Here is a 12256-nt window from a genome sequence, read left to right as displayed (position 1 = left end):
CAATCCACCCCATCACAGCTCATAGGATAAATTAAGTTCTAACAACGCATTACTGGCCCAGCATCATGCTAGTCAACCAGTGACAGGGTACCATACTCAACCCCAATGGGGCTTCAAATAGAAAAACTGGATTGTCAAAGACAAGGAGTTACAAGTCCATCATGCCTTACAGAATTGCTGTACTACCTTTTTTTTTTTTTGAGACGGAGTCTCACTCTGCCATCTAGGCTGGAGTGCAGTGACATGATCTTGGCTCACTACAACCTCCACCTCCCGGGTTCAAGCGATCCTCCTGCCTCAGCCTCCCAAGTAGCTGGGATTACAAATGTGTGCCACCACGCCTGGCTAATTTTTGCATTTTTAGTAGATATGGGGTTTTACTATGTTGGCCAGGCAGGTCTTGAACTCCTGACCTCAAGTGATCTGCCAGCCTCAGCCTCCCAAAGTTCTGGGAGTACAGGCATGAGCCACCACACCCGGTCTGCTGTATTACCTTTTAACTCTATTCAATATAGCCAATGTTCTCTAACTTTTAATCCTAATTATTTGAGGTACACCCGTATCTCCCCAAAAGGACTGCACCCATCTTGAGAGCCAGGGCAGATTTGTTTCCCGCATTTTTCACTACTTCTACTCTCTGTCTCCTGTGTTCTTGCTTCGTCTCTTTGCCCACATCAGCCATCTTCCCTCCCCACCCCTGCAGCCCAGGGAGAGCATTCCACACTGTGAAGCCCACAGTACCCGTGGCCTCAGCTCCTCAGCCACACAAGCCCCTGTGACATGTGCTGTTTTGACTTTGCTGAGGTGTGATTTCAACTTCTCCGGAACGAGATCGTAGGGCAGAGACCTTCTCTTATATTGCTTCCCATCGTCTGTAGTGCTTAACATTTGCTAAATATTTGTTCAAGAAACACTTGTTCAATAACCCCAATAATCTAGCAAAAGAAAGCTATTTGACTGGATAGAAGAGTTTTAAAGGGAAAAGAAAAGAAAAAAAATACAAAAAAATAAAAAATAAAAACTACTGGGAGGCCAAGCCAGGCGGATCACGAGATCAGGAGTTCGAGACCAGCCTGGCCAACATGGTGAAACCCCATCTCTACTAAAAATACAAAAATTAGCCAGGTGTGGTGGTGGGCACCTGTAATCCCCGCTACTTGGGAGGCTGAGGCAGCAGAATTGCTTGAACCTAGGAGGCGGAGGATCCAGTGAGCTGAGATCATGCCACTGCACTCCAGCCTGGGTGACAGGCAAGACTCCATCTCGGAAAAAATAAATAAATAATAAAAATTTTAAAAATTAAAAATTAAAAAATTAAAAATTAAAGAAAGATATTCAAAATAAAACCACCTGACATTTGTATAACACTATCATTTACGAAACAGGTTCTTTTGGCCGGGCACAGTGTCTCACGTCTGTAATCCCAGCACTTTGGGAGGCTGAGGCAGGCAGATCACCTGAAGTCAGAAGTTTGAGACCAGCGTGGCCAACATGGTGAAACTCCATCTCTATTAAAAATACAAAAATTAAGCCGGGCACAATGGCTCACAACTGTAATTCCAGTACTTTGGGAGGCCAAGGCAGGCGGATCATTTGAGGCCAGGAGTTCGAGACCAGCTTGGTCAACACGGCAAAACCCCATCTCTACAAAAATTAGGTTGGACACAGTGGTTCACCCCTATAATCCCAGCACTTTGGGAGGCAGAGGCAGGGGGATCACTTAAGGTCAGGAGTTCAAGACCAGCCTGGCCAACATGGCAAAACCCTGTCTCTATTAAAAATACAAAAAATTAGCTGGGTATGGTGGCACGTGCCTATAGTCCCCACTACTCGGGAGGCTGAGGCAGGAGAATCGCTTGAGCCCGGGAATGGGGAGGCTGCAGTGAGCTGAGAGCATGCCATTGTACTCCTGTACTCCAGCCTGGGTGACAGAGTGAGACTCCCTCTAAAAAAAAAGCACACACAAACGGGTACTTTTTGTTTTATTTTGCACTAATTTGGATATTATTTTCAGAAAATCTGAAGACAGTATGCCCTTCACCCAGTTTCCCTTAATAATACTATCTTATAGAATCATGGCATATTTGCCAACGCTAAAATAATAATTAGTATACTACTATTAACTAAAGTCCAGACTTTATTTGGATTTCACCAGCTTTTGCACTAACGTTTTCTTTCTGTTCCAAGATCCAACCCAGGAACCTGCATTGCCTTTAGCAAGTTCACTTTTATTAGCTCACTGATCCTCCCAATGCCCTTATGAGGAAGATATTATTATTCCCATTTCACTGCAGACAAAACTGAGGCTCACAGAGGGACCACTCAGAGAGGCGTGTGCAGTCAGCAAGTAGCAGAACCAGTACTCAAACCAGAACACCATGAAGTAAAAACAGTGGGCGTAGGGAGCGAAGACGGCTTCAATGTTTCCCAAATGGGAGGGAAAGTGGGGTACCAAGGAGGGAAAGTGGGGTACCAAGGACCGGGAAAGTAGAGTACCAAGGAGAGAAAGTGGGGTACCAAATGGTAAGCAGTAAGATGGCAGTTACATGGCCTCTGCTTTCTGTAACCTTGGATATTTCACAAGGTTCCCTCTGTGATGTTGGTTAAACATTCTAACTTTATGAATCACATATTCATTCAGGACTGAGACACACTCTAGTCACAGCCAAAAAAAAGATCAGGAATTGGAAATTCTTTTGCTTAATCCTAGAGACACTGCCAGCCCACTGTGTGTACCAAGATGCTTAGGTGTGCATGGTATATCACAAGCTCATGGACACTCAGGATTTTTCGGCCCTGCACTCAAGCACGTGGAAAGCCAGCACCAATAACAACAGAAGCTCTTTCTACTGAAGATCAGCTCATACCATGTGGGCCACGGTAAAGCAGTTGGTGTCTTTCACCCATGAAACACAAGCAACTGCACTGCCAAGGCAGCTGATCAGTCAGCTCTTCACGAGAGCAACCAAAACCAGACCAAGATTTCGTAATTAGCACGGCATGGGATGACTGAAGCTCATATAAAGAAAAACAGTTATATTACACGGGGGAAAAAGGAGCAAAACTTAAAAATGGACAAAGCCATACTGTGTTACCTGATTGATGGGAAGGTAAAATCCTTCCCCGGTTTATATACGGATGAACACGATTCCTACTTACATCCCACTGTGCTTCAAAGAATTCAAAGTCTGAAATTTGTTTTGAAAATGTATGAGGCCGGGCGCGGTGGCTCAAGCCTATAATCCCAGCACTCTGGGAGGCCGAGGCGGGCGGATCACGAGGTCAGGAGATCGAGACCATCCTGGCTAACACGGTGAAACCCCGTCTCTACTAAAAAAAAATACAAAAAACTAGCCGGGCGAGGTGGCAGGCACCTGTAGTCCCAGCTATTCGGGAGGCTGAGGCAGGAGAATGGCGTAAACCCGGGAGGCGGAGCTTGCAGTGAGCTGAGATCCGGCCACTGCACTCCAGCCCGGGCGACAGAGCGAGACTCCGTCTCAAAAAAAAAAAAAAAAAAAAGAAAATGTATGAACGATCAAAGAACATCATGGAGTAAAAAAAAAAAAAAAAAAAAGGCAGAACTAGCCCTTCCAGACATTAAAGAAAATACAATAACACATCAGTAATACAAATCATATGGGACTTACTCAAAACAAGAAACAAATTCTCACCGTATGTAAGAATGTGAAAAGTGATCAACACCAAATAAAATCACAGTAAAAAATGACACTGTTTACTTAATGTCTCTGTGATAATAGGATCCCAGTATAGAAAATAATTTAGACCCAGTCCTCATTGTATATACGTACATGTCTACATAATATATATTATGTATAAATATATATTTATAGTTATATATTATAGTGATACATCTATCACTATAAACTCCAATGGGATATTTATTTTGATAACATAACATCATGAAGAAAGCAAGTGAAAACAGAAGGAAGTATTTATCTCTGCAGATCCAATGTGGCCATAAAGAAAAAAAAAGTATCTCATTTTATAAACAAGAACTTTTACATTATTGACGCAAGAAGTGAAATTATACACATTTTTTAACTGCGCAGGCCTAATTATTTTCAAAATTCTTAAATCCTTTTCTGCAATACTCACAGAAATAAGATAAAATGCAAAACAGTGATATGGGAAAATTTATAATCATAAATATAACAGATAAAACTTGCAGCTACACATAGTTAGTGGAATTACCATAGTAATTCCACTCCTAGGTATACAACCAAAAGAACTGAAAGCTTGGGCTCAGATACTTGTACAGCCAAGTTCTCAGCTGCATTATTCCAATAGCCAAAAGGTGGAAATGACCCAAACGTTCATCTACAGATGAATGGAGAAACAAAATATGGTATGTATACGCAATCAAATATTATTCAGCCTTAAAAAGGAAGGAAATTCTGATACATGCTACAACATGGATGAATCTTGAAAACACCACGCTAAGTGAAATAAGCCAGACATAAAAGGACACGTTAGTCCACTTAAATGAGGTATCTAGAACAAGAAAATGCAGAAACAGACAGGAGATTAGGGGTCACCATGGGCTACGGGAGAGGGGCGGGCAGGTTGGGGGGAAATGTTATTGTTTAATGGATACAGAGAATCTATTGGGATGATGAAAAAGTTCTGGAAACGGACACTGGTGGTGACAGTTACCCAACATTGTGATTGTACTCAATGCCACCAAATTACACACCTAAAAATGGTTTAAATGGTAAATTTCATGTTGTGTGTTTTTTACTACAATTTTTTAAAATTGTACCTAGAATATATTAAGAGCTTATATAAACCTCTAAAATAAACTTCTAAATCTTTGAAGGACAAATGATCAAATACTATGAAAAGAGACACAATAAAAAAGAAATAGTTAAGCAACTAGTAAATGAGGAAATGCAACAAGGTTAAACATTTTAACCAATGAGGTGGCACTTAATACTATTAGCAAAAAATTATAAACCAATATTTACAACAGACGGGGTTGGCTACACTAAACAACAGATTTTCAATGTAGACAAAATAGCCTTCTATTGCAAGAAGATGCCATCTTGGACATTCATAACTAAAGAGAAGTTAATTCCTTCAAAGCTTCAAAGGACAGGCTGTCTCTCTTCTTAGAAGCTAACGTCGCTGGTGATTTTAAGTTGAAGCCAACGTTCACTTAACATTCTGAAAATCCTAGGGCCCTTATAAATTATGCTAAATCTACTCTGCTTGTGTTTTATAAATGGAGCAACAAAGCCTGGATCACAGCACATCTGTTTGCGGCATGGTTTACTGAATATTTTAAGCCCACTGTTGAGATATACTGCTCAGGAGAAAAGATTCCTTTCAACATATTACTGCTCATGGATAATGCACCTCGTTACCCAAGAGCTCTGATGGAGATATACAAGGAGATTAACGTTGTTTTCACGCCTGCTAACACAACATCCGTTCTGTAGTCCATGGAGCAAGGAGTCATCTTGCCTTTCATGTCTTACTATTTAAGAAATACAATTTATGGCTGGGCACAGGGGCTCAGGCCTATAATCTCAGCACTTTGGGAGGCCGAGGTAAGTGGATCACTTGAGGTCAGGAGTTTGAGACCAGCCTGGCCAACATGATGACATCCTGTCTCTAAAATACAAAAATTAGACGGATGTGGTAGCAGATGCCTATAATCCCAGCTACTTTGGAGGCTGAGGCACAAGAATCACTTGAACCCGGGAGGTGGAGGTTATAGTGAGCTATGATCATGCCACAGCATTCCAGCCTGGGCAACAGAGCGAGACTCCATCTCAAAAACAAAAGACGAAAAAAAAATACAAAAAAAACCCACAAACACATGTTATAAGGCTGTAACTGCCATAGATCATGATTCCTCTGATGGATGGGGGCAAAAACCCATTAAAAACCTCCTAAAGGCTCAGGCCTACAATTCCAGCACTTTGGGAGGCCAAGGCAGGCAGATCACCTGAGGTCAGGAGTTCAAGACTAGCCTGGCCCACCTGATGAAACCCCATCTCTACTGAAAATACAAAAAATAGCTGGGTGTGATGGTACATGCCTAGAACCCCAGCTACTCCTGGAACTGAGGTAGGAGAATCACTTTAACCCAGGAGATGGAGGTTGCTGCAGTGAGCTGAGATCATGCCATTGCACGCCAGCCTGGGCAACAAGAGCAAAACTCTATCTCAAAAAAAAAATTAAAAAATTAAAAAAAATAAAAACTAAAAACGACTCACCATTCTAGATGCCATTAAGAACATTTGTGATTCATGGGAGGAGGTCAACATATCAACACAACAGGGGTTTGGAAGAAGCTCATTCAAACCCTGATGGATGGCTTTGAGGGGTTCAAGATTTCAGGGGAGGAAGGAAATGCAGGTGTGGTGGAAACAGCAGGAGAGCTAGAATAAGAAGTAGGCCTGAAGATGCTACTAAACTGCTTCAATCTCATGAGAAGACTGGAATGGGTTAGGAGTTGTGTCTTATGGATGAGCAAAGAAAGCAGTTTCTTGAGATGGAATCGACTTCTAGTGAAGATGCTGTGAACACTGTTGAAATGACAACAAGGATTTAGAATATTCTGTATACTTAGTTGATAAAGCAGTGGCAAAGTTTGAAAGAATTGACTCCAATTTTGAAAGATTTTCTACTGTTGATAAAATGCTATCAAACAGTGTCGCGTGCTACACAGAAATCTTTGATGAAAGGGAGTGTCAACTGACACAGCAAACTTCATGTTGTCTTATTTTAAGAAATTGCCACAGCCACCCTGACCTTCAGCTACCACCACCCGGATCAGTCAGCAGCCATCAACATCGAGGCGAGACCTTCCACCAGCGAAGAGATTTCCACGGGCTAAAGGCTCAGATAATTGGTAGCATTTTTAGCAATAAAGTATTTTTTAATTAAGGTATATACATTTTTTAGACATAATGCTGTTGTACCCTTTATGGACTACAGTATAGTGTAAAGGTAACTTTTATATGCACTGGGAAACCAAAAACTTCATGTGACTTGCTTTTTTGTGATATTTGCTTTATTGTGGTAGCCTGGAAACAAACCCATAATATCTTGAAGCTATGTCTATAATTTATTCCTTATAACAACTTATGAGATATACACTTTTGCTGTAATTTTTTTTTTTTTTTTTTTTTTTTTTTTGAGACAGGGTCTCACTCTGTCACCCAGGCTGGAGTGTAGTCGTGCCATCTCAGTTCACTGCAACATCTGCCTCCTAGGCTCAAACGATCCTCCTGGCTCAGCCTCCTGCGTAGCTGGGACTACAAATGCATGTCACCACCACGCCCAACTTTTGCCCTAATTTTATAAATGAGAAAACTAAGACCCAGCAAGTCACTGGGCCTTAAACACATTAAAGATGAAGAACCGGAACCTGACCACAGCTGATGCAACTTCTGACTGATGTGTATGGAAATTACATTTAGGGAAGAAGTAAAATATGTAAATTTGGGGGTAAAGTCTTCAATAAAGAATTAGCAAGTAAATCATTCCATACAAGTCTCTATGAAGGGCTACGCCATTAGTCTATTTCTTGATTCCACCACTTCTAAAACTTAGAAATATAATATTTATACAGACAGGCTGCCATTCACTCTTGTTTTATAAAAATGGATACTTTATGGTTGTGACAACATAAAAAAACCACCTGGAATCCAGCTCCGGTTTGGCCCCAAATTTCTTTTTCATGCATAACTGCAGCACACAGCCAAAAAAGGCTGCTAAATAAATCTCGCAAGTCTGTGGAGACTCTTCCAGGAGGCAGAGCTCCCCACCACCACCATCTTGGAACTGGTCCTCAGAGTTCTCACAGCAGCAGACTGAGGGATGAAGATGTCCTCATTCACACCCTCAAACCCCCTCTGGTACTGCGCTACTTAAGAGAGGAGCTTCAGCAGCTCCCCACGGCAAAGGTGACACAGTTCTGTACCCTTGGGGCAGACGTTATATCAAGTACAGGCTGCCTGTGAGGTAAAGGTGAAACACCATCACAGCAGAAAGGGGAGAGATGGACATCAAGGCCTCAGCACTGGAGTGGGCAGAAATCCCTAAAATACAACTGCCCTTCAGAGACAGATCTTAGGAACAGGTTTGGGCTTTGAGAGACAACACCATGAAACGTGTCCAAGGCAGTCCGAGGTTAGAGACACTCGGCTTCTTGAAGACACAGCTGGCACCTGCCTTGTCTGCTAGAACATAATGTTCCTAGAGATAAGGACAGTAAGTAACGGTACCTAAAAATAAATGTAGGGGAAATACAGCTCTATTGAAATGTCTAAGAGTGACTCAAGGACTATCACCAAAGAAAGTCAATTCACCAATAGTTTTTATAGGAAAAGTAGAAGTAGTTGCAGGAAACCATGATCCCAGTAACACAGGCCCCTGGCAGAACAAAGCCACTGGTAGCTCCGCCACGGCACCTGGCAATCAGTTGGTTCCTAAAAGCCAGTCCCCCGTCCCCATTTGTAAACACTGCCCTCCTCCACAGCCACTGAGTTTTCTAAGAGAAAAATGCTCGCAGAGCTGCCTATGGTTCTCTATACCATGGCTCACGGCCATCACTTTGCTGTCGCCTTCACACAGACAGGAAGGCCAGGCTCAGCTACCACTGGATGTTCCAGCACGAGGATACAGTGGGTGGTCCAGGGGCACCAGGCGGCTGAGATGGCAGCCCCAGGACTCCCCACCTGCAGCTCCTCCTCATCCCCAAGGCTCAGGGTGAGCTAGTCAGTTCACTCAAGTCCTTCAGGCAGGTCCCAAACTTCAGGGAGGAGGTCAGGCCACCGCACTCACAGTGTGCTTTATAGGACACAGACCACTCCATCTCGTGGTCCACTGAAGACGACAGGGTATCCAGGCAACAGCAGCAGCCACAGGGACTCTGAAGCCCCCATATGGTGCTGCCAGAGAACTGAAGGGTATTACAAAGGAACTCAAATCAATTTCTTCCACTCAGTAAGTTTGTCACACAGAGGTCATTTAACAATGCCACAACAACACTTCCATGAAGAGCCACGCTGCTCTGAGTCTCCTGGCCTTCACGCCACACCTCTGCTGTCACGAGCATTAGAAAACTATCTCAGCGTCAACTACCAGTTTCAACCCCAGCATTCCTCTACCTACAGTGCATGGAAGCAAAATGTCTACGTCCCTGCCCAACTGCCCCAAGTGAAGACAAACTACCAAACGACCAGCAGTCACTAAAGATTTGACAGTCTTTGAGAAGTTTAGAGAAATGAATGGGTTTGTTTTTTCTTTTTCTTTTTTGACTCTGTCCTGATGAGAGAGAGGGAGAGCAGGACGGAAAATGAGTTGTTCTGAAATAGGTCCTTCCCGTCTCACTTACGGGGAAGCAGAGCCAAGTGTGGGGAAGCTCTGTGCGCACGTGGACGGGACTGTCTCCTCTCAAATGGGGCCCCTGTCAGGATGGCCCCAGCACACCCCCAAGTAGTTACCTGGCTTTGCCCTAGTCAGCATCTCAACCTATTCACCGGTGGTGTCATCATCTGACTCAGCTCTTAGCAACAATACTTAGTCCTATATTTCCTTAGTCTGGTAATTCCCTTACGCGAAGGAAATCAAAAATATGCCATGTATAAATGAGATAGCCTCCCCAACATGAAATCTAATGCTGATGAGAAATGAATAGAAAGGCCGGGCGTGGTGGCTCACGCCTGTAATCCCAGCACTTAGGGAGGCCGAGGCGGGCGGATCACGAGATCAGGAGATAGAGATCATCCTGGCTACCATGGTGAAACCCCATCTCTACTAAAAATACAAAAAATTAGCCAGGCATGGCAGCGGGTGCCTGTAGTCCCAGCTACTCGGGAGGCTGAGGCAGGAGAATGGTGTGAACCCAGGAGGCGGAGCTTGCAGTGAGCCAAGATCGTGCCACTGCACTCCAGCCTGGGAGACAGAGCGAGACTCCATCTCAAAAAAAGAAAAAGAAGACAGGACTTTTTATTTCTGTGCAAATGAGTATTTCAGAAAAGTGCAGTCATATGGAGAATAACCACGGCTGTACACAATATGCCAGAGATAGAAGAAGATGGGTCAGTAGAAAGACTGATGGATTCAAATCCAGTTTAGTCCTAGAGCCTTCTGATGCCCACCCTCTATTCTGACACAGTGGGCAGGATCCCGTGTCCACGTTAGAACGGGTGAGAGCCCACGGCTTCAGTGCAGGCTGGCGTGCAGTGCCATCACTCACCTGTGCCATTGGCCAAGCCACTGTGGCCTGAGTTCTTGACGGGCTGGCGGTGCCGGCTCCGAGCACCTGGGCTTTGCTCGCCGGTTGCTGGGGTTGTTCTGGCTGCAGCACCTGAATGTCTGTGCGTCCTGGGGGTTCAAAGTAGAAAGCAGAGAGACATAAGTCACTGAAAAGGACAGAAGTGTTTCCTGCCTAAGTCATCATATTCCCTTCTCCTGCCATTTATTGGAAACAAGACCTTTAATAGCCCCTCTAGTTTTGGACTCAACAGAAGCTGGTTCCAAGCAGAGAGACCCAGGGAAGTTTCCTTTTTGGTAAAAGCTCAGAAGGTAACTTTGTGTAAACTTTTCCACTTCAAGTAAATAAATCCAGAGTGAATTGCCCCTGCATCTGAAATAATTGGCAAAATATCCTGTGACCATCACATTATTTTTATTGGGCTCAAATGTTACAAATAAACAAGAATCACTGACAGGCTCAGATGAAAATTTCCCCCCTTAGGCAAGAAGAGCTTTTATCCAAAGCAATTTTCTCTATAGCTAGAAAGATAATTCCCTTGGCAATAAAAGTCAAGGGGCATTAAACAACGTTTAGTCAATGCGTATGGTGACGCTTTTTGTTGTTGTCGCTCACTTGTTAGTTTGTTTAGAGACAGGGTCACACTCTGCTGGAGTGGTGCGATCATAGCTCATTGCAGCCTCAAACTCCTGGGCTCAAGTGATCCTCCCACCTTAGCCTCCTCAGGAGCTGGACTACAGGCGCACAGCACCACGCCTGGCTCATTTTTTTTATTTTTGGGGAGATGGGGTCTTGCTGTGTTGCCAAGGCTAGTCTCGAACTCCTGAGCTCAAACGATCCTCCCACCTCAGCCTCCCAAAATGCTGGGATTACAGGTATAAGCCACTGTGCCTGGCCTAGATAGGTTTTATGTAGAAAAGAGGACTCAACAATCCATCCAAATAAATGAGAAGCAATACAGAAATGGACCCAAATCACAAAGAAAACTATGGGATTTAGCAGCAGAAAACCTATCAGGCATCTTCAGAGAACACAAGGCAACAGGCAGCATGCGCTCTCAAGTTCTTTCTGTAGCTTGACTTTGCCCACTCAGTGAAAATGTCTAAGCCTCCCTGTCCTTCGGTTCATCTGTTTCACCAAAGGAGGCTCTTCTACTACTTAGTAAGCATCTACTACTTTGCAACTGTGAGATGGTTCAAATACCATCCAGTGAAGATAAGATCACCCCTCTCCAGGCAGAGAAACAGAGGCCCAGAGACAATTTGTACCATGCAACACGGGGTGATAAGACTACTCTCACCAATAAAGGTGGTTGGGCACAGTGGCTCACGCCTGTTATCCCAACACTTTGGGACGCCAAGGCAGGAGGATCACTTGAGCCCAGGAGTTTGAGACCAGCCTGGGCAACATAATGAGACCCTGCCTCTACAAAAAATAAACAAAATTAGCTGCACTACTGGTGCATGCCTGTAGTCCCAGGTACTCAGGAGGCTGAAGTAGGAGGATCATTTGAGCCCAGAAGGTAGAGGTTTCAGGGAGCTAAGATCACATCACTGTACTCCAGCCTGGGTGACAGAGTGAATGAGAGTGTCTCAAAAAAAAAAAAAAAGTCAATAAATAAATAAAGGTAATAATAATGGCTATAGAAGTATGTAATATTCACTGACTCTAACATTATGTTCCAGGTACTGTGTGTGCTATGCACGTTACATATATTTTCTCATTTAACATGGGAACCCTAAAGGTAGGTTACTATTATCATCCCCACTTTACAGATAAGCAAACAGACACAGAGAAGCTCTGCAGAAAGTAAGCCAAAGGATGCAAAGATTCATATCCAGGCAGTTTAACGTGAAGAGCTCAGGCTCTTAAGTCAGAAGATGGGACAGGAAGCCTGAACTCAAGCTGAATTCCTCTTGGGCTATTTTTTTGCTGGTCATTTGGACAATGGTGAAATTAAGAGCTATAATAGAAAGTTCCCCACTGGGAGGATCCACCCCCAGC

The 12256-nt window shown here is 43.8% G+C and overlaps 1 protein-coding gene across 4 annotated transcripts in view; it reads right to left on the bottom strand.

Annotated features, from left to right (window-relative positions):
- The window catches only part of WWP2 (WW domain containing E3 ubiquitin protein ligase 2), a 214490-nt gene that overhangs the window by 58462 nt on the left and 143772 nt on the right, over positions 1 to 12256 (bottom strand). For all 4 annotated transcript variants that reach the window (XM_065537107.2, XM_065537108.2, XM_065537109.2 and 1 more), the window contains exon 7: positions 10235 to 10362. In XM_065537107.2, the coding sequence (XP_065393179.1) occupies positions 10235 to 10362 (128 nt within the window). The remainder of the gene's footprint in view (positions 1 to 10234; positions 10363 to 12256) is intronic.

The sequence above is a fragment of the Macaca fascicularis genome, chromosome 20 (assembly GCF_037993035.2).
Source record: "Macaca fascicularis isolate 582-1 chromosome 20, T2T-MFA8v1.1".
NCBI classification, from domain to species: Eukaryota; Metazoa; Chordata; class Mammalia; order Primates; family Cercopithecidae; genus Macaca; species Macaca fascicularis.
This window is presented reverse-complemented; position numbering and strand designations above follow the sequence as displayed.